Source organism: Macaca nemestrina, chromosome 4 (assembly GCF_043159975.1).
Source record: "Macaca nemestrina isolate mMacNem1 chromosome 4, mMacNem.hap1, whole genome shotgun sequence".
In the NCBI taxonomy this organism is placed as follows: Eukaryota; Metazoa; Chordata; class Mammalia; order Primates; family Cercopithecidae; genus Macaca; species Macaca nemestrina.
Window position 1 is genome coordinate 41,541,376 of NC_092128.1, and position 27,918 is coordinate 41,569,293.

The 27,918-nt window shown below is 38.5% G+C and overlaps 1 protein-coding gene across 7 annotated transcripts in view; it reads left to right on the forward strand.

The window, feature by feature from the left end:
• LOC105475487 (cortactin binding protein 2) overlaps window positions 1-27,918 on the forward strand; it is a 161,011-nt gene that overhangs the window by 82,854 nt on the left and 50,239 nt on the right. For 6 of the 7 annotated variants that reach the window (XM_011730812.3, XM_011730758.3, XM_071094575.1 and 3 more), the window contains exons 5-9: window positions 5,235-5,438; window positions 6,745-6,844; window positions 9,190-9,340; window positions 11,979-12,233; window positions 22,856-22,973. In XM_011730812.3, the coding sequence (XP_011729114.2) occupies window positions 5,235-5,438; window positions 6,745-6,844; window positions 9,190-9,340; window positions 11,979-12,233; window positions 22,856-22,973 (828 nt within the window). Of the gene's footprint in view, window positions 1-3,249; window positions 3,290-5,234; window positions 5,439-6,744; window positions 6,845-9,189; window positions 9,341-11,978; window positions 12,234-22,855; window positions 22,974-27,918 lie in introns of all 7 variants that reach the window. The other variant, XM_011730773.3, reaches the window with a different exon arrangement.

The following is a 27,918-nucleotide window of genomic DNA, read 5'->3' on the forward strand; positions in this document are numbered from 1 at the left end:
TTTTTGAGAATTTGCTTTGGAATTGACTTTAGTATTATTTTGAGATATCTTTACAGGCATTCAGCGTTCTATATTTTTGATCCAAAATGGTATTACTGAGCTGAACAGCTCTTCTCGTGGCCTAAAATAATTTTGGCTGTTTCTTACAAATTAAATCCACCCTCAGAAGAGGAATTTTGCTACTCAGTAGAATAGAGAATGTACTATAAGATCTTTGGGCAGTCACAAAACACAAGTTCCAGAAATGTGTGGAGCAGTGGCAGTGCTGTTGCCACAAATGCATAGACTGTAAAATAGAAAACACTTCCTAGGATATAGAAGTTTTGTCACTTTAAAAAATACAAAGCCATCTTTACTCTGAGACCTTGAGGGTCTGCCACTTGTTGCCTTGGTCATGACTGTGGTCCAGGGTTTAGCTGCACATGCCCTTTGGTTTCGGCAGAGAAGCCTTAAAACCAGGATCTATGACTGAGGAACATTTTGTCAATAGGATTGAAAAGTTAATGGATTAAAATGTGTTAACTTCTAAAGACAGAGATTTACTAATCTGTTATCTAGTCACCAGGATGTCCTGCCCTAGGATACAGTAAAATTTTAGATAAAAGAGCTATAACCCCTCTGAAAAATGCCCTTCACTTATGTCTGGAAAGCAAAAGACACTATAGACCAGAGACCAAAAAAATACCAGCCCCTGAAGATACAGAAAACGGATTCCTTATTTTCTACTCTCTGACTTCTGCAATTTTGCCAAAGTATTTTGTTTATTTATTCCTCTCAGAACTGCAGAATTACTTTTGGTAGAATAACAGGTTTCTATGTCATTTGCTTATAAGATGTGACTTATTAAGGGAGAAGGGAGGCACTGGAAGCCTTGAGTCATTCAGCAAGTGTTTACTGAGCACCTAGACTGGGAAATGAAAGTGTGATTACACTTACACAATGGAGGTCTACAACTCTACAATTCAACTATAAATGTTGCGTTGAACTTTCCAAATAAGATAGAGGATTTAAACTCTGTTTTGCATTGAGATTACCCCTATTTTTGCCACTATGCCCATTGCAACTAAGAAACACCAGAGCTGCCTCCACCCTGCTTACTAACCTGTGTGTCCCTGGGTGAGCTTGTGCCTCTCCAGGTCATTAGCCCTTTGAAGGGTATTAACCTTCCAAACAGCCACTGATTCAATTGTGGTTGCCAAAAGCAAGGCACAGGGACAATGCACATCTGTCAAATACCTGACAGATGTCTCTTCCAATTTCTGTGATCAAACAAGCGCTGAACTAAGTATAGTAAGGCAGGATTAGTCCATTCCTGCCCCTTTCTAAGTATCACCCTAGAGAGCTAATTCCCTCTGAGCCATTAGCTTTTTCATTTAAAAGCAAAAGCATTGCGGGCTGCAGTGCTCATACCTGTAATCCAAGCACATTGGAAGGATGAGGCAGGAGGATCACTTGTGCGCAGGAGTTCAAGACCAGCTGGGTTAACATGGCGAAATCCCATCTTTACAAAAAATATAAAAATTATCTGGGCATGGTAGCGTGTGCCTTTAGTACTAGCTACTCAGGAGGCTGAAGTGGGAGGATCACTTGAACTCAGGAAGTCAAGGCTACAGTGAGCCTTAATCATGCCACTGTGCAACAGCCTGGGTGACACAGTGAGACTATGTCTCAAAAAAAGCATTGAACCAAAATTATAATAATATAATAATATTCCCAAACAATAAAAGATTTAAACTTGCCTGATAAATTTTCAAACTACCTCTCCCTCCTTGGAGAACTACTGGCCCATAGTACTTCCAACTCTAGAATCCTGTGTTCCATGTCAGCTTCTATCTATAACAATTATAACTAAGTTAGAGCCCCAAGGAAAATTGGAATGACAGAAGTTGCCCTTTCAATGAACTGTAGTATAAATTACCCAAACTCTATTTGGCAACCTTTATAGCCAAATGTTAAATTTTTAAATAACATTCTTAATTCTAAATGAACTAGAATTTCTTGTTCCTCCTGAACTTGCCAAATAAACACATTTCAAATGTTAGATGAACAGAAGCCTAAACCAGAAATCACTCCAGGCAACTGAGTTTCCATACCCTTGGAAATTGTTTTTTCTGTGGTTTTTTTTTTCATTTGATACATTTGATTTAATTTGGTTTACACCTTTTCCCTATTGAAACATGACTTTTAAAAATTATCCTCCATGTATGATTGGCTTAAAGGCTAAATCAGAAAACAAGAATGATCTGGGCTATGACATTAACCTTCTCCACCCTCTGAAGCTGATGCCGGAAGCTGTTCTCACTCCTTCCCTCTGCTATTGCATGTCCAGTCATTCCCTTCCTCCTGGCATGTTGTGCAGGATGCTCACCTTACTAATGTTTGCATATGACACTGCGAAACTGATTGACTTTTTGCTAACATCAGTAGAGTAGCTGTACGAATACCGGTCTGTTCTGTCTTAACCATTATTTAACCTCTTAACTAAACATTACCATTTTTATCATTATCGGGAATTTCAGATGAACAATGTAGTCTCATGGTGAAGTCTTATTTTTCCCACATTTAGGCAGGATTTATTAAAATAAGCTTGTCTGTGTGTTAGACAACATTGGAAATGTTAGTGAAGATGTAAAATGTATTTACAGTTTTAAAATACTTGGTATTTGTAAAGCATTTTCTTCTGTAAAGATTTTTAAAATATATTGCAGACCTCTAAGAAAATAAGGCAACTGATATATCTTCTGTAGTTCTGTATAAGACGACCCTTCAGTGGTCTAAAGATGGAAAACAAATTGAAGAAAAAAAATTTGTTTTTCAGATAACTTATTAAAAATAGGGTTTCCCAGGAAATTACAGCTGCAATTGAGTATTTCTGTATAAAGCAGTTGAAAAATATATTTAAACTGTCTTCTCCCCACAAAAGCCTAGATTTATGGTGAAAAAAGAAAAATGTAAACAAAACCCAAAAGAATAGCAAGCCATTTACATGTATTGGTATTCATAAAAGAATATCAATAACCAAGACCCCTTGGATGAGATCTAAAGAGAGAATGAAAGAGAGAGAGGCTGAGTATGAGCCCCATTCCCTCCTGTTCCACCGAGGACTGTAGTGCGATGCCTTCATATTGCCTGTGTTTGCTTTGCAGTCGAGGTTTTATACCTTCGTGTGTATAATTTCTCTGTTTATCCATTTCTAATAAGTACTGATTTAATTTTTGTGGGCCTGTTTTTTGTTTGTTTGTTTTTAAGAAAATACAAAAGGTAAAATGTACCAGAGAGGAGCCTTCTTGTAAGTATGAAGTAAAAATACTACTTTTGTAAGAAGAGCTAATGAGTATCAGTAGGAAAATATCATAAAGTTTATATAAATATTGAATTTTATGAGCATTTTGATTTTGTATGTCACTACATATAGTCCTAATAGGGTTAAAAACAATAAATTATTCATAGACCCAAATAATTGATTATAAAGATATAATATCCAGCTTTTTATAAGTAGTGTAGTTTCATTTGTATAATTGGCTTTGTTTTGCCTTTTTTAATAAATAGTTTTTAAATACTGAGAAGTTCCTTTGATATGTACTTTGAAAATATTTATTAAGATAATTTAAGGCCAATAATTTAGGATTTCATCATAAGAATTGAGTATTACATATGTGTATTAATATGACACTTATATGCCTAGAATAATTATGCTGATACCAAATGTACAGAGGGTATAAAACATCCATCTGTTGTATCTTACTAAAGGGATATTACCACGTATCGTAATCAGGTGGCCATTCTGCCTTGTATTCCACTGCTAAGAAAGGATGTACAGGTAAATATGGCAAGATCTTATCTCATCATGCCACACACTTGCAAAAGGATGTAAAGTCAAAAGCCCATATGACCATTGTTATGAGCAGAAGGTTCAATATGGTTTTAATTTTCTTTTACAGGTGGTAGTGGATAGTTATAAAACATTTTAAAAATCCAAATGGTATAGTTCCTTAATGTAAAATTTTACTGCAGCTAGTAAAAGTAATCTTTGTTTTATGTACAATGAGATGTATTGTGCATATAGAAATTTAGGGTCTAGCCATTGTGAAGCACTATTTAGAATAAAGCCCTCCATCTGTGATCACTTTGGTCAGGACAAAATAGACCTAATTGGCCTGTGAAAGTGTGCTCTTAGGGATAAATATATGTACATATGCACAATGCTGTTACACATATTAGAACCCTATAAGGAAAAAGAGGAAAATGTCTTATTTTGAAAATTCACTGTATTTAAGTCTAAAATACACAAATACCTATATATCACATTGAATAAACATTTTTACTTTACTGTTTTTACAGCCTTTTGATCAAGGAAGAATTCAGAAAGTTTTTCATGCTATATGCAGCCGAATTCACACACTTAACAGATTCTCTTCTAAAGCTGCTAAATACTGATGAGAAATATCTAACTATGATAACTCATTGTTTTTGTTAAAATTACATATTGAGTGTCCTGTTTTGTTGGCTGATTAAAAGTTTGTTAGGCGTTTTGTAAAGGTGGCCAGATGACACCGTCTTCACAATTGTATATAGAATATTTGTGCTGGTGAACTCTAGATCCAGTTATATATGTTATATTTTATTATCTCTTAATGCTGAATAGCAGTTGGCCTCCATTATTTCCATTCCCAAATAAGGGAATTCAAGGAATATAAATAGACTCTTTGGTCCATCTTAACAGTTTACATAAAATTTGTAATTAAACATTTTAGAAACATTGTTGAAAAAGAAAAATCTGTTTCTTACAATTATTTATCTTATACCTAAAAATATCAGTTCACTTTTCCAGATTAATATTGAACTAGAGGAAAACTTTACCTTGTAAAACCTTTACATTTTAAAATTCAAATTGTTTTAAAATCCTGAAGAGGAATTTGAACTTTTAAAACAAGACAGCCATCTTAAGTTTTCCTAAAACCAATCACCACTTTAACACTTACCTGTACAAGACTCATGACTAAAAATAATTTTTCACTATGTATGTTGATTTAATTGGCAGCAGATATAAGATCTGAAATAACAGTTCAGATTCATGCTAAGTAAATATTAACAGATTGATAATGTTAGAAACCACATAATCCTCTAGGGACACATGTTCATATGTTTGTGTGTGTGTAATTCAGAAAGGAATGGGTAATATCTATCTCTTGTCCTTGCTCCTACTCTCTAACGAGGGTCACTTTAACCTACAGGCTGGTCACCCTCCCTAACCCCTTTGCTAATGAGTGGTGGTCCTGCCCCCCTGGCTGGCAGGCCCACCCTTCTTCAGCAAGCTGCTGCCCAGGGAAATGTCACTTTATTATCAATGCTGCTTAATGAAGAAGGACTGGACATTAATTACTCCTGTGAAGATGGCCATTCTGCCTTGTATTCTGCTGCTAAGAATGGACATACAGGTAAATATGGCAAGATCTTATCATACCACACACTTGCAAAAGGAGGGAAAGTCAAAAGCCCATGTATCCATTGTTATGAGCCTAAGGCTCAATTTAGTTTTATTTTTCTTTTACAGGTGGTAATTGATAGTATTAAATGAGATTTAAAGATTGTATAAACATTTAAAAAATCCAAATTGTACAGTTCCTTAATATAAAGTTTTACCACAGCTAGTAAAAAGTAATCTTTGTTTTATGCAGAGATGACTTTGCATTTATGGTCCGTTAGAAATACCTGATATATGAGAAAGTCTTAATTATGAGAACTTTAGTGCTACATGCTACAGTGAGGGAAAGTTTTAGTAGTTAGGAAAGGACATGGGCCTGAAATCGTTCCACAGTTGGAAGAATTTATGGTTATTTGAATGTCTTAAAAGAACCGAGAAGTTGTGTAACTATAAATGGTATATCGATGAAGACTGGGAATTATTCTTGTTCTTTAAAATGCAAATCCTGTAGTCAAATATACCAAAACATATGGGAGTGCAGAAAAAGAGAGGATTTGACCGCAAATGCAAAGTCAGATAGCATTGCATATGGGAGCCCATGTGACTGTCGATTAATTCAGATAAATGGAGGATTCTAGCAACCTCAGAGAGCCTATTATTTTTTAAGTATTCTAGAATTCTTCATAAACACTATGGAGATTTTCATTAATATAGAAGAAGTAAATCTAGTAAGTAACATGAGGAATGTGACATCTAGGTGGCATTTATTCCTGAGTTAGGTGACTTCCAATGGGCTGTCCTTTAGCCTCATTCATGCAGTTAAGGGTAGCATGCCCACCATCCAGAAGCAGTTTAAAGATTAAACATCATAAAGTAATAATTTATTTAAATACAAAGAATGGTATTTCAGTTTGGTAAGTGAATTTGGTTCTCCATCCAGGAACATTATTTTCTGGGATAGACTGGTAGAAAAATCTGGTAAAGCATTTTCTGGCACATGACATTTTTTTTACTCAGCAACAACTCTTCCCAAAATGCACGCGCACATGGGCACATGCACGTGCACACGCACACACACACACACAAACACACACACCCATCTTAGTCAGTGAGTCTGGGGTATTATAATCTTTGGGAGAAGAGGCTGCTTTTCCTATAAATTAGTCTGCAGAGTCTCAGGTCTGCCATGATGGAATTGTGAGATGAACTGTGCAGGGGAGAGGCCCTTTGGGTTTAGAATCTATCTACAGCTTGCATAGAATTTGGCACATCTTAACTCCAAATGGGGAATTTACATGGCTTTCTATTAAAATCCATAGACTGTGTGAGATTGCTGCTGAGTGCAGAAGCCCAAATCAATGCTGCTGATAAAAATGGCTTCACACCCTTGTGTGCTGCAGCTGCTCAGGGACATTTCGAGTAAGTTGCTCTTAATTCCTTTTTTCCCACTGTGAAAGCCTCTTTTTATAATTTGCACACATATTTTAGTTCCGGCTGGATGTGTAAACTAGTGCTTAAAATCACTGGCAAATAAATTCACTAAATATATTTGAGGATTTAAATGCAAACTAGGATTCTAAATTTGCTCTTAATAATAGTTAATATTTGAGGGAAGTGAAGAAGAGAACTGTGCTGTGTCCCAACTGAATGTAAATGAACTTTCTTCAGAAGATAATCTATGGCATGTCAACACATATGTCATGAGATAAAAGACTGTTGAGAAGCTTGTTGTTCACTATTTTACACCATTCCAACCCCCCAAAAGATTTTTTACTTATGATGTCACTAAAAGTAGAACATGGAATTAAATTGGTTGTAATAATCTGAACTTCCTAGTGGTAATTCTAATTATTCATTAAAGTGGTTATTAAAGTGGAATTAAAGTGGTATTCTAATTATTCATCTTGTTTTACCATTTAAAACAAAATTGAAGCATGAATTTCACATACTGAAAGAAGTTTGAGCATTAAGCCAAAGATACCTATTAATTAAAATATACCTAACTTTAGCAATGATTTATTTAGTAGCTTACTAAGTCAGTCAGATATAGGCATGACTTTTTAACATTAAACGTCATATTTTAATTTTTAAAAAATAGAAAATAGCTAAGTTGCTTTTTCTGCCTGTGCTGAAATGTCGGGTTGTGGGAAACACAAGTTGCTTTTAACTTTTTAATCTAACTGTCCCGATAGAAATGTTCTTTAACAAATTACAGAATTATTGAAATGGGGTTTTTAAGGTTGAATCCATGTTATTAATCATAAATATAAAATTTTTAAAATACAAAATGAATTATTTATGTATAGCATGATTTACTTTTCTGCATATCGAACACATATTTCATTACCCTGAGTTTGTCATTGAGAACCCTAGACACTGATTTTGCTGTACTCTTTGGGCATATCCTGACTCCTTCAAAAGGAATTTCTCCTTCTGAGCTGTGCTTTTTACTTTTACTTTCACCAGGCAGCCTGTAGGGCCACTTTCTTGGAGAGTATAGCAGTCACAGGAATGGAAGCATGGATAACTCTGCAAAAAGGAAGGACCCTGGAGAAATCTGGGGATTGATTGATTGATTATTATTTTTTTTTTTTTAGACGGAGTCTTGCTCTGTCACCAGGCTGGAGTGCAGTGGTGTGATCTCAGCTCATCACCTCACTGCAACCTCCGCCTCCTGGGTTTAAGTGATTCCCCTGCCTTGGCCTCCGGAGTAACTGGGACTACTGGTACACGCCACCACACCCAGATAATTTTTTGTATTTTAGTAGAGATGGGTTTTCACCATGTTGGCCAGGATGGTCTGGATCTCCTCACCTCGTGATCTGCCCCCCTTGGCTTCCCAAAGTGCTGAGATTACAGGTGTGAGCCACTGCACCAGGCCGGATTGGTTAATTTAAATGTGTCTGATACACACATACATCAACATGTCACTTAATTTAATATATATATATATATATATATATATAAATCAGATACTGCAAGGGAAAACTAGGAAAAACATTCATTGGAGTGAAAATAAAAGATGAAGTGGATTGCTTCTTTCTTTGATTATGATTTAGCCCTCTTTTTAAGTTTATTCTCAACTAATTTTACAACTTAAGCTCCGCATGTTTAGCTAGTAACTAAGTGTCACAAAGTCTTGACTTTACCTCATTTCTTTCCTCCTTGATTCTCAGGGCAGCGGAGTTTCTGCTTAGCTATCTTTTTCCTCATCAGCTGGCCTGCCTTCAGGAGACAGGACAACCTCTGCTGTCTTTTCTCCCCAAGGCAACCCTTTTCTCAGCCTTTCTGCTGCCTTTTATAGAGAAGGCACATGGTGCCCTGCTGTCTATGCTATTTATAATTATTTTCTCAAGTGAAAATCTCAGAATGACTCAGCAGCCTTTTTTCAATGTTCAAACTATTTTGAACCAAAATAATATATATTTATCAAGTACAGTTAAACCGTTCATCCCAGGAAGTTCAATTCTAAGGACTCTGCTTTCACAAGTTGGTTATAGGGAAGTATCATAAAGGAGGTATTAGCACTTTTCAAATTTTCATGGGAGAAATGAAATTTTGTTATTAGAATATATTTTCTAGCCTTATAAAAATAGTATTCATGTAATAAGATCCATAATAATTGATATATATATATAAATAGAAACAGTTGATGTATATAAAGATGCAGCATTGCCTTCTTTTCTGTATTTAATATCTTGGTTAGGTGGTGCTTCAAAGGTCAAACCCAGGTTTTATGTAATTAATCCTAATCTTGTGTGTAGGTGTGTAGAATTATTAATTGCATATGATGCTAACATTAATCATGCTGCTGATGGAGGACAGACACCTCTATACCTGGCCTGTAAAAATGAAAATAAAGAATGTATTAAACTCTTGTTGGAAGCCGGAACCAACCGAAGTGTAAAAACCACAGTGAGTACCACTCTGGTTATTTTTTTCCCCCCTGTATACATAATTTGCCATATATTTGTAAACTCTACAACTAGAAAAACAAAATAAAGGTTAAAATAGAGGTTGCTTTATTTTGTTTTGCTCGTAGGATTTGGAAAGTGTCTGACCCTTGTTCGAATCTCTTTCCTGTTAATTAAATGTCTTGTTCATTAGCCTAACCAGTCCTTTAACCTCTGAGCCTCAGATTCATCTGTCAAACAGGAAAACAAATACCTATGCCTAGAACTAGGGCAGACAAAGGAGGTATAATTTTTTATTCATTCAACAAATAATAGTCTCAGATCCTGTGTTTTCTTAAGTAAAGGAGAACCAATGGTTAATAATGGCCACAGAGATGTGGCCGGGTGTGGTGGCTCACGCCTGTAATCCCAGCACTTTGGGAGGCCAAGGTGGGCAGATCACCTGAGGTCAGGAGTTTGAGACCAGCCTGATCAACATGGAGAAACCCCATCTCTTCTGAAAATAGAAAATCAGCTGAGCATGGTGGTGCATGCCTGTAATGCCAGTTACTTGGGAGGCTGAGGCAGGAGAATCGCTTGAACCTGGAAGGCAGAGGTTGTGGTGAGCCGAGATGGCACCATTGCACTCCGGCCTGGGAAACAAGAGTAAAACTCCGCCTAAAAAAAAAAAAAAAAATCATATATATAAGCAGAGATGTAATAAGCTAGATATAAACATTTTTAATGACTTATTGCTAGAGTTTTTTTGTTTTAAAACTTCCTATTTTTTGAAAATCTGAGAAAACAGTTTAGTTTTATATTTTTCATGTTATTTATATATATTGAGAAATCTGTGGTGTTACACATATTCAGTATAAAATTCTATAGTGAAAAATAATTTTGTATCACTGGGCTGAATGAAAAAAAAAAAAAGCAGTACAGCATAAAAATTAGTCACATCCTAAGTTAGAGAACACATAAATCCATTCTCTCCAGCTAGTTGCTGGTGAGCTGAACAAAATCTTTGAAAGTATGGATGCTCAAAAGTTCAGAGATAAACAGTGTAATTGGGAACAATTATGTCTGTGCCTTATAATAAGTATCAAAAAAGGATGGAAGATAGAAATTTATTTTTCCAGAAATGGTTGCATGGCCTTTCTAATATAAATCGGGAAAGGTCAAAAGCACTTATAGTCTTCAGTAGTAGACTACTTGTGTAGTATACTGTTATACTACCCAAGTAAAGGTGTCCACAACCCAGTGAAGAACACACCTGAATGGAGCTGATTGAAGCTCCCTACTTGTCTTAGCCAAGTGAACTTTATTTATCTGTTTGGAGCACCCTTGTCTTGTCTTAGCCAAGTGGATTTTATTGGTATGAGATACCAAACCAGAGAAAAAGCTGCATTGCAAAGGGACGGCTTTAGCAAATGATCAGATGACTTAACCCAAATTTAGATTGTTCTTATTAATTGTCTATTTATCTGTCTTCTACCCTATTATTTTTTAAAAGTGTACTGTAGCTTACTGAAATATATTTAGTATAGCAGTGTGAAATACTACATGAAAACGGTATGTCAAGGGGAAATTAAAGGTAGAAAAACATAGCCAAAATACAAATCACCAAAATAAGCCAGGTTCTTTTATGAAAATTTTTTTTAAAAAATAAAGAAAATGAGTGTCCGAATAGAATGCAGACCCATCTCTATATAAAGATGAAGAGACTATAGATAGAACCTAGATTTTTCCCAGAATAATGCTTGTCAAGCTTTAGTGTATTAGAATCTCCTGGAGGTATCGTTAAGTTAGATTGGTAGACCCCATCCCCAGAGTTTCTGATTCAATAGATCTGAGATGAGGCTTAAGAATTCACAGGTCTATCAAGTTCCCAGGTGATACTGATGCTGCTGGTCTGGGGACCACACCTGAGAATCACTGCCCTAAAAAGGACTTCTATTAATACCCCTAACTCCATCTACCAGCTAAGTGGGTAATGGAGGCTCCAAAGTAATATATTCTAGAAAACAGACCCAGTAATTTTAGTTGAAACATTTTCTAAGCTTATAATGATCAGTATCCCTCTGCAGTCACAAAACACTCAATAGGGGCCTGTAAACCTGCACTGAAATTATTTGGCTTTGTTTTTTCTTTATGTCTACCTTTTCCCTGTTATTTAGGATCTTTCCTTCTGGAATGGTTGGCATAAAATTTTAAGATCGCAGAGTTAGGTCAGTGCCTTATAAGTAAAACTGGCTTATAACTGCATTCTTTCAGTACTCTACTAATAACATTCTTGCATATAAATTTTTTAATTCCTTTAAAGTTCATTCTCTTTCATAGTATTAAATTGAGATTTTGATTTACCATACATAATACTCAGTTATGCCCTGGGCAGTACCTGCTCACCCCAAATGTTTAACTGGTAGGTAGAAGTGATTACAAAATAGCAAACATGAGTCATAGCAGTTGGAAATATTGTTAACTGACAGAAGTCAGAGAACTTTACCCAGCTCATCAGTGTTGATGTTCAGGATTGGAATGCCTGCTTTTCCCAGCTCAGTGGTCCATGCCCAAGAACATTTTGAAGTGAACTTTCAATAACATTATCCTTGACATTAATGTTGTTATCAACCCTTTCCCCCTGGTCATTTTATTTTCAGGATGGCTGGACACCAGTTCATGCAGCTGTGGACACTGGTAATGTGGACAGCCTCAAGCTTCTTATGTACCATAGAATACCAGCTTGTGGAAATTCTTTCAATGAGGAGGAGTCCGAGTCAGGTGTCTTTGACTTGGATGGAGGAGAAGAGAGTCCTGAAGGCATATTCAAGCCTGTTGTTCCTGCAGACCTCATTAACCACGCCAACAGAGAAGGCTGGACTGCTGCCCACATCGCTGCTTCCAAAGGTTTTAAGGTGTGTCTGTTAGCAGCTGGCCTCATCATGCAGCTGTAATTTGATGAGCGGCAAAGTTGTCTGCTATAGATGAAGTGTACTTAAATTGAATAATTGGAGACTGAGTGATACAATTGCAGATGTTACCAATACAAATTGACATTATTCCTATGCAATAGTTATGGTCAAGGGCATAAGAGACTTTTAATAAAAATAATTTATTTGTAGTTTGTTAATGAGAAATATGAGGGTAATTTCAAACATTTTATCTACAATAGGAGCAAATCATTGGTGTTGATTTAGTTCATTGGGTTGCTTACTTCAGTACCAACACCACGCTGCTAGTGAGAGGCAGGGTGAGGATTCACATTCGTGCTGCAGAGCTCGTTCTCTTGCCCTGTACCCTCAGCTGCCAAACTTACCCCTGTCTGTGCTGTCTTACCAATATCTAAGAGGGAGCTCTAGATGCTCAGATAGAATATGGAATGTTTCTGAATATTAAAGAAATAGTGTAATATAGTAATCCATTCACTCATGTTGTTCTGATGTCAATCACTTTAGCATTAATTTGTGTTAGCAATAATAAGATATTAGGAAGTTCCTGAGTGCAAGCTACTGTGTGTGCTAACATTTGTAAGGATCATTTCTGCCATTAGGTAGCTCCTAGTTCAGTGGCAAGTGTGCAGGGTACAAGACAAATGTAGGACAAGAAAAGCACAAAAATGAACACAAGGAGAACAGAAATGCACTTGGAACAGTATAAAAATGCAGCAATTACAGGAAAAAGAAGGAGAACATACGTATTTCAAAGGGCAGAACTTCAGGAGTGTTAGGCTCAGGCATGGCTCATTCTGGAGGAGCTGGAAATTATTTTGAGCTTTGCAAGGAGGATTAAATTCACCATCACCACTGAGAAAGGAGAGTGGTTCAGGTGAAAGGAGCAGTAAAAACAAACACATGGAAGTAGGGAGGTGGATAACAGGTCCCTGTTAATTGGGATAATGGAGAGTAGTGAGAAATAAGACCTGACTGGGAGTCTCACAGCAGGGCCTGGGGCCTTCAGTGACATAGCAAGGAGTTTGGTCTTAATTTACTATTCAAAGTGAAATCATTGAAAGGTTTTGTACAAAGGAACAAAATAATCAACTGAATAGTTTAAATAGATTCATTTAGCAAGAACATCAAGAAGATTTGAGATTACAAAGAAATTGGTATCAGGAAGAGACACTACATGAAAGATGATGAGAGCAGTGGAAATAATGAGAAATACTAGGAATTCCCCAGGAATGAGCATGGATTAGATGAGGGAAATGGGGGAGCTGAATAAAAAGAAAGTAGTAACATTCCCAAAAAGAACAAGGAAAAGGATCATTTTGATCAAGAAGACAGAATGCAGTTTTAGACATGCTGAATGTGTTACGATTTGTTCATCCAGATGGAGATAGCTAAAGATGTGTATTTAGAGCTTCTGGTTGGGTAACTTCCTGTTGTGATCTTGGCAGAAGCTGTTCATCTTGGACTTTGGTGTTTTACAAAATGAGAAAAGGGCATGATACAGTTGAGTCTGGAGGTATGGTTTGTTAGCAGTAGTTTTGTTGTTTTGTTTCCCCAACTTCACCCTTTGACCAAAAAGATACAAAAATTCTGGGAACTTGATTTGTATGTATGATTTGAATGGAATGCAATAATATTTGACATAAAAGTTTTTGGGAGACAAAGATGGGAAATGTGAATAGTTTAAACCTGAATATGTACAGTTAATCTAGGACTATGAATCTCTTTTGCTGTTGTAGAGGTGCATGGAAAGGGTAGTTTGCAACCTGCCTCCACTCCTTTAAAAGAAAAACTCTGAATGTAATATGAGATGTTAATGATAGGAGTGTGTTAGGCCTGCACTCAGCCTAGAGGCAAAAAAAAAAAAAAAAAAGAAAGAAAAACAAAACCTGAACACCCTTGATCTAGGATGTTCAGCTACTGCACCTCTCAGGCTAGGCAGAAAGGAACTCGCTCCCCAGGGTGAGTTACCCTTCAGTGTAGGGCAGTTGTGATGCCGCTCAACTCCTTAATTATGACTTCTTCATTAGTTCTGGTGTTTTTATGATCAAAGAGGGCATTGTCATTGATTTCCACACCTCTGGCATATTGTCCAAGGGAAATGTGACCTCTTTCTCCCGTAGACTATGACTCTCGTGTATTCTTTTACTTTAGAAGCACAAGATGAATTTTGGACAAGGAAAGAGAGATTTTTTTAAAAGTGGGCATGACTGACAATATTCACATGCTGCTAGGCTATTAATATATTTTTTAAGCCCTGGAGTGGACATTAAATCTTCTAGTCTAACCTTTCCATTTTATGATTAAGACATTTAAACCCCAGAGGGTTTAGTAGATAAAAGTTGGGAATGAAGCCCAGATTGCCTGAATCCATTAGTCTTTTCATTGTACCATACTTCCTTCTACCCTAGTCAAAGATATTGGAAAATGTATTAGTGTCATTTGGTCATTTGTCTAATATTTATTTTCTGGCTGAGATAGTTCTACAGAAAGTAATCTACTTATAACTAAGATATTAAGGCCAGATTTCTGAAAAAATACAGCTCTGAGCTAGTCATTGCACTGGTAGAAAGATTCTACATTGACCACAAGTAGAGCTTAAAAATAGTTTTTTTCTTTACTCTAGCATACATTTGTCTAATCTACACAGAGTAGTAGAATCATTGCTACCCAAGAAGATGACTTCAGTTTCCACATGGTTTTCAGTAGAGAATTGTGGAATTTCAGAGCTTGAAGGGACATAACATAGCTCAGTGGTCCCCAGCCTTTTTGGCAGCAGGGACTAGTTTCGTGGAAGACAGTTTTTCCATGGTTGGGGGTGGGGTGGGGTGGGAATGGTTTCAGGATGAAACTGTCCCACCTCATAAGGAGCACGCAACCTAGATCCCTTGCAGATGTAGTTCACAATAGGGTTCACACTCCTATGAGAGTCTAATGCCACCGTTGATCTGACAGGAGGCGGAGCTCAGGCAGGAATGCTTGCCCACCCTCCACTCACCTCCTGCTGTGCAGCCTGGTTCCTAACAGGCCATGGACTGATACTGGTCTGTGACGGGGGTTTGTGGACCCCTGACATAGTTCATCTGGTCAATTTCCCTTGTGTTGTAGATAAAGAAACTAAGTCTTTATCTCTAACAAATGGGAAATGGGTAACTAATTCCTCAAGCTCCATTCATTGAAGATCAAATTCCCACATCTGTCCTTTTTCCATGTTAGCCCCTGGTCTTTTTCCCAATGGTTAAAAAATTTGTGCAGACCACCATTAAATGTCGTCGGAAAACCTCTCTCTACAGCTGGCCTGACTACTCCAGAGAGGCTGCTGAACTAAGGATAAGCCTTTGTTTCCATCGTTTCATCTGAATAGATAGATGAATTTCTTTTTTTTTTTTTTTTTTTTGAGACGGAGTCTTGCTCTGTCGCCCAGGCTGGAGTTCAGTGGCCAGATCTCCGCTCACTGCAAGCTCCACCTCCCAGGTTCACACTATTCTCCTCCCTCAGCCTCCCGAGTAGCAGGGACTACAGGCGCCCACCACCTCGCCCGGCTAGTTTTTTGTATTTTTAGTAGAGACGGGGTTTCACCGTGTTAGGCAGGATGGTCTCGATCTCCTGACCTCATGATCCGCCCGTCTTAGCCTCCCAAAGTGCTGGAATTACAGGCTTGAGCCACCGCGCCCGGCCGATGGATGAATTTCTTAATGAAACTTCCTATTCTGTCATGAAACCATTGACATGTTAGTTTCCTGCAACAGAAACAAATTTAAGAGATTGTCTGGATTTGAGCGGCTCTGTTGTTGAAGTTCGTATACCAAGAGATTTTTTTCACTGGAGGGACTGCGTGAATTTTTCACTACAGGAGGTGGTTATACTTCTCGCTTACCAAAGCCAGTGGCTTCCTGTCACTTCTGCTTTTGCTCAGTCTCCCTGGGTGTTTTAACAAGTTGACGATTTAATACAAACTCCTCCCTCCCTGGGCTTCCAGACCACTGTCCTTTTCTCACTTCCCCTCCAACTTTGCTGACCAGGCTTTCTATTTGTTTTTCTGCTTTTTGTTTTTTTGGGTGTGTGTGTGTATGTGTGTGTGTGTGTGTGTGTGTGTGTGTGTGTGTGTGTGTGTGTGTGTGTGTGTTTTAACTCTAAGCAACTCCCAAGTTTTATTCTCAGCTGCCTACTCCTGTTTTCTAAGAGCTTATCCAATCTTTCAGGGGTCTTTCAGGAATCAGCTGTGACTCCTGCAGTAACTAGTCCCAAACCCGTATCTCCATATCTGCCTTTTTAGTTGTCCTCCAGACATTCATCTCCAGCATCCTAGAGGTCATGTCTGGTTAGGCCCACTGCCCTCTGGTCAGGTAGTAGCCCTCTTGTTACCCACTTTAGATCATTTTTATGTGTTAGGATTGCGATCTGCCTGATGCATTGTTAAGCTTTTAGCCACATGAGGATCAGACGTTTGTACTCACACTGTAGCAGCCACCTCGGTCCTCCAAGAGGTCTCCATGAGGTATGTGCAAAGGTCCACATGATGCCCCAATATTTGGATTCCTTCTTCCTAGGAATTGGATACAAGAACAAGATAATAGGAGTCGCTCAAGTTATTCATTGTTGCATGGAGTTGGGTAGCTAGTTTAGAAAAGAGAAAATTAGATGAGGTGCCTGCAAAGGCACGAAGTCATTGGAACTAGATTTTAATCATGATAAATAGAAATCTGTTCTTTGAACACTGTTGTAATGCTTTTGATTATGATTATTTCCTTTTTTCTTTTAATTTTTAGAAAAAAATATTCTGGAAAATGCCTTTCTATACTCATTCCCTATAATATTCAGTGAAGAGTACTGAATCCTTTCTTACTTTGGACAGCAATGAATGGCAGAACCCTAAAGGGAACGTAAACTTGGCTGCCCAGGGTCATGCTCCACCTCTCATCCAAGACATGAGTTGTCCAGTGTTTCCCACCAACACCTTTCATGGATCTGGGTTTTGATCCTTTTTCTCATCACTCTGAACTTTCTCACTTGAATGATCTTGTTGATCCGCAGAATATAATCTATACAGATTCTAAAATCTCATCTCTAGCCCTACTTAAGCATTTTCTGAGTCTGTCTAGGCAGGTCCTTTCCTTGATAATCAGGGGAACAAACTTTCCAGTTTGCTCAGTACAACCCTGTTTATGCCTGTCATCCCAGTGTAATTAACAGTGCCTCCTTTCACTCTCTAATGTGTTCCAGTTTAAACAACTGTAGGGTAATCCTGCAGTTTGGGGACCACATTCACTTTTGCTTCCACCAGATAGCTCTTCTAGCACATTCTTGGGCCCAAATGTTTATGCTTCTTAGCCAATCTGCTGCAATTCTTGCTTCTTCTCTCTTACTCCAATAGCATCACCTGGCATTTGTTTACTTGCTCCATCTTCCTAACTGAAAGAACTCAAATGATCAACACAACTCTAAATTTACTCTTTTATGAATAAATTTTGAATACCTTGTCTCCTCCATAGTCTTGTCAGCACTGTCCTTAGGGAGCCCTCATCATCTGCTGTCTGGTCACATTCACGATAACTGCCGTGGTCTCATCATGTTCGGTCTCTCTGCTTCCCTTACATTGCCATGTGAGGGGCCTTTCTAACAGGTGAACATGGTGCTGTAATTACCTGCTTCATGTCTTCCTAAGCCTCTGTCACTTCCAGGGCAGGGATGCCTATCATAACAGTCAAGTCCCTTCCTGATCTGGCCTTGGTCTGTTCCCCTAGGCACACTTCTGTCTCCTTCCCTTGTGCGTGCTAGGCTTTGACCACGCATACTGGTCAATGTGCAAACATCCTGTGCTCGCTCCCCTCCCTGTCTTTGTATCTGCTGCTCCCATTACCCCAAATGGCCTCTTTTCCTGTCTTGACCCCTCTCTGCCTGGAAAACATTTCAGCTTGTCTTGGCTTCTTGGAGTTAGGTGTTCCCAGGATACCTCTCCACACTTTGCTTAGAGAGCATGTACTTCATTGTAATTGTTTGCATGCCTCGCTGCCTCTCCATCTCCTCTGAACAGTTACTTTTTAATCCTTCTATATACTGTGTCCAGCAGAGTCTGTGACCCAAAAGTGCTAAATGTTTGCTGAGTCAGTAAGAGAATGGACTGCTTTCTTTTTCTTAACTGGTCTCCTTGCTGTCACTCTCTTCCTTTCCAATGTAATCTTTCATTACAACAATTGGTTTGCAGAACAGAGCTGAACATGGCGCTTTCCTTCCCAAACACATCCTCATGCCTACAGAAAAGCATGCAAAGTGCATAGCACTCAACCCTTTACAGCTGACAGCAGCCACCTTCATCTTTGGCCATGCACACCTAACTACCTTCTTGCTCATGTCATTATTTCCCACATTAACGGCTTCCATCTCCCCAGCCCTGTAAAGCAGCAGGTACACCCCAAGGTTGTTCTCAGCACTTGAGCTGGGCTTTCGATGTATATTTGCAAACTTTTTTCACTTTCTTTCTCTCTGCTCACTCTCAAACTCCTGGCTCCCTGCTCTGACTTTGATTTTTATCTCTAGCTCTCTGGACTCGGGGTTGCTACTGAATTTCCTGGACGCTGGTACCTTGCTTCTCAGCTCTGCTGAAAGGAGCCTGGCAGTTCCCTCACCCCTCAACCTCTCCTCTGTCCCTGGTCCATAATCATGGATCCCTCTGTTTCAGCTGGACCCATGGGCACCCAGCATAAAGACAGCATTCTCCAGTCTCGATTGCAGGGAACTATGGCCAAATATTTGAATTCCAGCAAGTGGAATGTGAGTGCACGTGAAAGCTGAGGCCTAAGCTACTTCTTTAAAAAGTCTCTGTTATAGCAGATGTCTCTATATCCTAATAGGAATTTAGCTTAAACTCATCCATCTAGATCCCTGTCTCCGTATCACTTGGGTAGGACATCCTGCCCAGTTTAGGGCCCCTGGGACTCTATTTCCAGAAGCAGAGACTGGAATCACAGCATTTGTCCTCTTCACACAATCCCATTCAACAAGGAGAGAGTATAGATACTTCTCTCCCTCTTTACCTCTTCCTGCTCCTCCATAAAGTAAAACTGTACTCATTGCTTCACCAGCCCCTTTTCTGAGTGTATCAGGTCACTTTGCATTCCTCCCTGAGACATGGAATTCCTCTACCTTATTCACCATGAGGACCCTCAGCCCATGTAATAGTCCCTGGCCCAAAGGGGCTTTGTGCCCTGCTTATAAAGTTGTTGTGAGGGCTAAACGAACATTGAATACTTGCAAAGTGTGGTATGTGCCTGGAACTTAGTATGTGCTCAAATAGTTGTTGTAGCTGTTGTTGTTAAGTGTCAGTGGGGCCAAAGTTTTCACTTTCTTTGAGTTCCCTATGCAGCCAGCACATACTGCAGAATTTACACTTGTAGTAGTGTTTGGCTATGCGCTACCCTCATGGGGACTGACATTCATGCTTCCTTAAAGAGAAAGTCACTGCTTATGGTCTGGCCCACTGACCTACCTGAATGTAAGAAAAATTAGAAATCGCCTATTTTGAAGGTCAGAAATAAAAGACTATAAAAGAACAGGGTCAGGCAGTTCAGGAGTATTGCAAACTTGTGTTACACCTTTTATCATTTCTGTTTGTAATTTGAAGTAACAGTACTTAAATTGTCTTGAGATTAGTGACATTTGTTGATGTGCTATGATACCTCACCAGTTAACTGGATATTTGGACTGTTTTCTAGCTGGTGATGATGATGTTGATTATAGTAATAATAATAGCTACTAATAACTACTGGGAGTTTAGTACAGGCCATGAATATGAGAACTTTGTGTGCCTCTTTCATTTAAGTCACGTTAACCTTATGAGATATAGATACTTGAAATACAGATAGGGAAATGAAAGCAAGAAAATGTTAAATGATTCTGCAACAGTGGTAGATACAGTCATTTTGGTTGGCAGGATTCATCCAGGTCAGCTGTGGCTCTTACCTACATTTACTGCAAGTTCCAACTTGCAAAATAAATGCATGATTTTTATCACTTATCATCTTGAGAATTCACTAAGTTTAGTTCTCAGATTGCTTTCTAGTTAAGTTTCTAATTAGAGTTCATTTCTCAATCAACATTATCTTATTTTTACTGATTTTGTCCAAATTAGTAACAACAAATTGATATGAATTGACATTTATTTATCTGACTTTGTTTTCTGTTAATTTCTTAGCGATTTCTTAAATCTGAACTGTAGACCTATGAAAGTCAGACTTCCAGACTTTTCTTTAAGATTTACTTTTTTAATGGCCACATAATAATTGTACAGACTGCCGGACTTAAATGGCAAGTTTTAGAGAGATTCCTCCAACCTGAACAGGGTCAGGCAGGGAGAAACAAATGTCCTAGTTGCTTCCCTTTGCAAGCAGGCAGATTTTCTTTACTCAGGAAACCCAAGGCCTAGTTTCCCATCTTTCCAACATCCAAGAAGGTTCTCTCTGTCAGCTTTACCCTCAGAGCAGCACTGGCTTCCTGTTAAAGTTTCACTAAATTGGTGGTTTCTGCTTACTCTTTGTTTTTTTTTTTTCTGGCCCTTGGGGACTCACTGTACTTTCTAGCGAACTCATTATGGCGTTTAAAAGTATGTTTCAGAGGCAACATGAAGCAACCGGAAGTCATGTATACTCCTTGTGGAAGTGCACATTGGTGTAGGCACTTTTGAAAGCTCTTTGCAGTATGGACTAACGTAGAACATGTGCATGCCCTGTGCACAGCAGTCCAGCCCTACCATATACCAAATACCCAACACGTGTCCACCACAGGACATGTACTAGAATGTTTATAGCAGAACACCAATGTTCATCAACAAGAGAATGGATGAGTAAATTGTGGTATACCACAATGGAATATAATGGAATCCCACATAGTTATCATTTTTTAATGAAGACAAATTCTGACTACTCCCAACACATGGATGAATCTTAGAGACATTATATTGAATGAAAGAGTGCACCTACATACAGTATGATTCCATTTATATAGAGTTCACAAATAGGCCAAACGAATCTCTAAAATTAGAAATCAGATAGTAGTTGCCTCTGCGGGGGAGAGAGGAGTACAAAAGGGGCTTCCAAAGTGCTCCTTCCACAAATATGTTTGCTTTGTGATAATGCTTCAAGTTGTCCACTTCTGTGTACTTTTCTATGTGAATATTGTATTTCTTTTTTTTTTTTTTTTTTTGTGAGACAGAGTCTTGCTTTGTCACCCAGGCTGGAATGCAGTGGCATGATCTTGGCTCACTGCAACCTCCGCCTCCCGTGTTCAAGCAATTCTCCTGCCTCAGCCTCCAGAGTAGCTGGGATTACAGGCGCCCACCACCATGTCCGGCTAATTTTTGTATTTTTAGTAGGATGGGGTTTCACCATGTTGGCCAGGCCAGGCTGGTCTCAAACTCCTGACCTCAAGTGATCCACCTGCCTCGGCCTCCCAAAGTGCTGGGATTACACACATGAGCCACCACACCCAGCCGGATATTGTATTTCTTTTAAAAATATTTTATATTAGAAGACAAAAAAGTATATTTTAAAAGTGGATGAAAGGGTATGCTACAGAAAGATAAGAAAAAGCTATTCAAGATGACTTGATTTAATATGTTGTTAGAACTGCAAGACAGCCCCATGCCTCCGAGTGGGTGTGTGTGCGTGTGTGTGTGCGTGTTTAGGGGAGTGATGGGCAGGTCATTGCTTGTTTTGGTTATTAGTTCCTTTTCATGCTTTCTGGTCTATTCATTTTTCTCCTTAGCCTTGTGAGAAATTAGCAAACAAATCATCAAGTGGTAAACATTGATATAGGAGAGTTCCTTGGTAAATATCCTGATGTAATACCTTGCCATGTGATTATTTATTAGAAAATGTATGTATATATATTGTCTCTTACTTTGCATTTGAAAAAATACAGAGGACTAAGACTTTTCAGTTCATAATTCTACTTTTTGAATGGAGATTTCCTTAAGCAACACAGAAGAAGAAAAAGCTGAAAAGGAAAGGGAGCATCACTTCAATATCTATAGGGAATGTTTTTCTAATATCTCAATCAGCATGATGTGCATATTTTTCACATAAAATATGGCAGGGTAACATCTCAAATACAAATATGCTTATGAGGACTCTTAGAATTTTTAAAATTAGAACCCTGCACTTATATTACCAGGAAAGCAGTTTATAGTCTAGAAGACAGCAAAGTACATCCTGTTATAGCAAAAGTCTTCTCCTTTAAATTGCCAAATTACCATAGAAGGAGAATGTCTGCTGAAATTAATTTTGTTTTTAATTTCAATCTGCAGATTGAGTGATTACCAAGCTATTTTTTTTCTTGAAACCTAAGAAGCTGTTCTGTGGAACAGTGTTATGATCCTATCATTTGCATTTAAATAAGCACTCTTTGCTTTGCATTTCTAGACATTGTTTAGTTTAATCTAAGATTAATCTGTATATTGGGGTTGATGGAATTGGAATAAGATTTATAGCTGTGAATTCTTGATTTGATTGTATAGGCAACTGGCTTTTCCTTTGGGTTTTGCACTCAAGTTAATTCATTTGGACTTGGAGGTAATCGAGCTCTTGTCTTTACAGAACTGCCTAGAAATCTTGTGTAGACACGGAGGGCTTGAGCCAGAAAGGAGAGACAAGTGCAATCGGACTGTGCATGATGTTGCCACTGATGACTGCAAGCATTTGCTGGAGAATCTGAGTGAGTGATGTTCAGAGCTTATTGTTTATCTTTCCCCTCTGCTGCTGGGGCCTCTGGTACAATGGGAAAAACTATTTACAGTTTTTGCATCTCCTTTTTAACCTTTTTGGAGCCCCAACTATGGCAAAAATACTGACTGTAAGTGTGATAATTATTGTTCCATGTAGAATGACTTTTTGCAGAACTAATTGCTACTCAAGTGATGCGGGCTTCTCCTTGTATTTTACTGACCTAGGAGAGCAATCTAAATATTTATTGCATTTTTCTTCTGATTTAGATTGTCTTTCTAGACATTAGATTGGCAGGATATGAGAAATCCCAGCTGTGTACTCTGCATCAGTTGATTATATGAGGCAGGCAAGTTGGTTGTCTCCCAGCACCTGGTTGCCTACTTTTCTGTGAAGATAATTGTTGATCTTTTGGGTCCCTTTCAGCTCCAAGAGTATATGCTCCTCAGCATATTTTATAAAGGCTCACTTGTGGGTTTGTGAGTGTGGAGTATAGACCTTACGAAACATTATGACCTCTTATATTAAGATTATCACTCTATCCATCCAGTCAGCCAGCTGTATCAGTAATTCAGTTTTAGGATAAGCAGATTTTTAAAAACTTAAATAATGTTTTTATCTTCAACTTAATACATACCTTCATATACTTTTATTTTGTGAAAAAAATTTCACAATGGCTAGGAAGTATATATGCAAACTGTGTAAGTAAACTTTAATATAAAAAGATAAAAGAGAATCATAGAAATTCTCTTTAAACCTGAGTGGTTTTTTTGTTTTTGTTTTTGTTTTTTTTTTTTTTTCGTTGACAGAAGGCTTTATTTATCATTAAAGTCTAGCTTTCAGGACCTTAAACTTTTGAATCACTGCTCAGTGTCTGAAAGAGTATCTTATATAGGATTTCTCTAAAATAGTTCTCTTATTATAAGCTGATGCTACCCTAACAACAAACATGGAAAACTTTCTGTTGGGCTAAAATTTTATTATGGAATGTAAATGCTATCATTTAATTATATTCCACATTTTGATATTAAACATTTAAAAATTGAATAAGTAGATATAGCTGTGATATCTTAGATGTGAAAAATATGAAGCGTATTGGCATGGCTAGGATAGAAGTGTGATTAGAGGTGGGAAATTGGAAGGATGAGACAGCGCAATTGATGTTTTGGGCAGTTTAATGCTCATTTCAGTAGTTTTGACCTTATATGACAAAGAAAAGTCAATGAGATTCTTGATAGTGCATAATATGATACAAACGGTGTTTTGGAATTTCGTAGGCAGCTCTTTGTGGGACACATCAACCTATAAAGAGTCTGGAAACAGATCAAGCATCAAAGAGTTTTAATGATGAGTCCTCAGTTGGACCAGGGTGGAAGAGAGGGAAATGGTATATAATGAGGAGAGAGATGAGAAATCCTAAAACTGAGGATTAAGGAGGACTTTATGAAATAGAAGACTGGTATGGGAGACTTGAGTATAATTTCTATCTCGGACATGTTGACAGGCTTTGCAGGTGTACATCCTGTGGAAGACTGGACATTAGGTAGTCTGATTTAAGGGAAGGGGCGTCTGAATCCCAGCTCCCAGAGGTCTGTGTAATGTCAGGCAAGGTGCTTAGCCTTCTCTCACCTCAGTCTGCTCGCCTGTTAGTAGGGTTAACAATTATTCGTATACCTGAGTGCAAAAGAGTGGATCGTTTCTTAAAGTCTTTCTAAGATTCCAATCCTGACAATCAGAGAAGTAAAAAAGACAGGATATGCATTTAGATTATGATTACTTCCATAAGGCTGATGATAAAAGCTGTGAATGTAAATGAACTATAGAAAGTAAGTGGGGCCGGGTGCGATGGCTCACATCTGTAATCCCAGCCCTTTGGGAGGCTGAGGTAGGCAGATCACCTGAGGTTGGGAGTTCCAGACCAGCCTGACCAACATAAAGAAACCCCATCTTTACTAAAAAATACAAAATTATCTGGGCGTGGTGGCGTATGCCTGTAATCCCAGCTACTCAGGAGGCTGAGGCAGGAGAATTGCTTGAACCTGGGATGCAGAGGTTACAGTGAGCCAAGATGATGCCACACTGCACTCCAGCCTGGGTGACAGAGCGAGACTCCATCTCAAAAAAAAAAAAAAAAAAGAAAGAAAGTGAAGAACAGAATGTGTCAAAGAAGAACAAAGATGCACAATTATTTTCATTTGTTCAACAAACTACTCCTCGCCTAAGCACATAGCTAGAAGCACTCTTGCATGTGTGTACCAGGAGACATATGAAAATGTGTGTTGCAGCATTGTGTGTAATACTAGAAAACCGAAAGCATTCTAAAGTGAAATATATTAGGGAATGGTTAAATAGAATAAACTCTAGAAAATTCATATCTTAAAGGTACCAAGTAGCACTTAAAAATAAATTTTATCTGTATAAATCACCTTAAATACATTTAAAAAAATGTTGAGTGAAGTCAGTTATAAAGGACACATAATATAAAACCATCTGTGTAAAAAGTTTAAAAATACAACTCCAAGCCTATATTTGTTATAAGTACCACTAAATGAGGCAACGTGTAAAAATATGCATAAGGGAGGTAAGAGCTTCCCCATGGAAGATTTAAGTGAAAATTGAAGGGCTGAGCCAAGAAAGAGTGGAAAATAGAGACATTCCAGGTGAACTAGCAGCATATCTGGAGGCACTGAAGGGGACATGCTTTGGAGTCTTTAGAGATATTTAGCTATATCTGCAGTGCTGGGGAGAGGAGGGAGATGAGTGTGGAAAGTCTGGAGTCAGGTCATAAAAGGCCTTGTATTCCTTTTGATTCAATCCTCCCTGTAAGTTTTGAGGCAATCCCATGGACCTGAATGAACAATTGAATGATTGCAAGTGAGGACATAAGAGGTAGGTAATGGGGAAATAATTATCTTGACACACAGGGTACCATAGATGGGGAGCATGACTGGTACCTAGTAAGAGGGAAGGAGGCCTGAACAAGCAAGGGAGGAACAGGGCTGGAGAAACAGTGTCATGGTTCAAGTTATAGGTGTGCTGTGAGACAGGAATGATGTATAGGGTGAGGGGAGAAGTGAACTGAAGGCCAAGCCCAGAGAAACCCCTATCTTCAGGTCAGAGAAGATTTTTTTAATTGACTCTAAAAGAAGATTGGGAAATAGGAAGGAAAAGAGCCAAAAAACAATGGTGTATGGTCAGGCATCGTGGCTCACACCTGTAATCCCAGCATTTAGGGAGGCTGAGGCAGGAGGATTGCTTGAGACCAGGAGTTCAAGACCAGTCTGGGCAACATGGCAAAACCCCATCTCTTCAAAAAATACAAAAAAAAAAAAAAATTAGCTAGGAATGGTGGCATGCGCCTGTAGTCCCATCTGTTCTCTACTCCATGGGGACTGAGGCAGGAGGATTACCTGAGCCAGGGAGGTCAAGGCTGCAGTGAGAGAAGATGGCACCACTGCCCTCTAGCCTGGGTGACAGAGAAAGACCCCGTCTCAAAAAAAAAAAAAAAGAAAAGAAAGAAAAGAAAACAATGGCGTAATTGGATTCAAGTTAGGAGACCTTTCTAACAGGAAGAAGTAATTTAATAGTATCACATTCCCTAGACTGTAAGGAATAAAAAGAGTCCGTTGCATTTGGCAAATAGGAAGTTACTGCTAACAGAGACAAGTTTCATGCAGTTATGTAGACAGAAGCTGATTATTTTAAGCAGAGAATAATATGGAAAGGCAGTGGAGAAATCTCCGGTAGAATAGTTTTCTTCATCCATTGAATAAACCCCTTTTTATTAATTCATTGAACACATGCTTTTATTGAGCTGCTCTTTGTGCCAGTCACTATCTTAGCCACTTGATGTAAGTCAGAATTTTTAAGAAGATTGTTCTCATCCTGAAGCTTATAGTCTAACATTAAGAGATAAAATGAACAATAAACATAAGAAAAATTTATTTTTTGGCTTTGTGAGGTGGTGAGATATGCTATGGAAAAGACTAAGGGGGGATGGAGATTGTAAGGGTGGGTTTTAGCTTTTAAAATGGTGGCCAAGTTTGCCTCACTGATGAGACATTGAAGCCAAGGCTTGAAGGAAGTGAACAGGGCAGCTATGTGGATATCTAAGGTAGGAGCTTTAGCACCAGTTGGACAGAGGCCTGAGGTAGCAGCATTCCTGTTGTGTCTGAGGAACTGCAAGGAGGGCAGGGTGACTGGGTTAAAAGGAAAGAGAAGCAGGAAGACAGGTCAGAGCCCTAGCCATTTCAGTGTTTGAGTGCAGGAGAGCAGTTACAGGGTGAAGTGGGGCCTGATCTTGTTGGAACGTGTAGGCCATTGTAAGAACTTAAGGTAGCCATTGCAGTGTTTGACTGTAGGAGAGATGGGATCTGATGCACATTTTAACAGTAGCACTGGCTGCTTTGTTGAGAATCAACTATAGGAAGTCACAGACAAATCAGGAACACCTGTTAGTACATGAATGTAGTATTCCAGGTGAGAGACAATTGTGGTAGCTCAATGTAGGACTGTAGCAGATGAGGTGGTGAGAAGGACTTGGGTTCTGGATACAGTTGAAGGTAGAGTCAACAGAACTTCCTCATGGATTGAATGTGAAGTTTAAGAGAGGGAAGAGATTCATAGATAATTCAGGGTGTTCAGTCTGAGCAACTGGCGTGATGGAGTTGCCAGTACTTGTTAGGGGAAAGGCTGTGGGTGAAACAGATTTTGCTCATGAAGTTGGGGAGTTCAGATTTGGTTGCAGGAATTTGAGATGTTTTTTAGGGTATCTGTGTGGAGATGTCGAATCAGCAGGAATTCCCGAGACGAGTGAGAGCTGATGAATAAATGTGAAGGTCAGCAGTCTATCAGTAATATTTAAACTCATGGAACTGGATGAGATCACTAAGGGAATGAACATGCACAAAGTAAATAGAGAAAGGAGCCCCGAAACA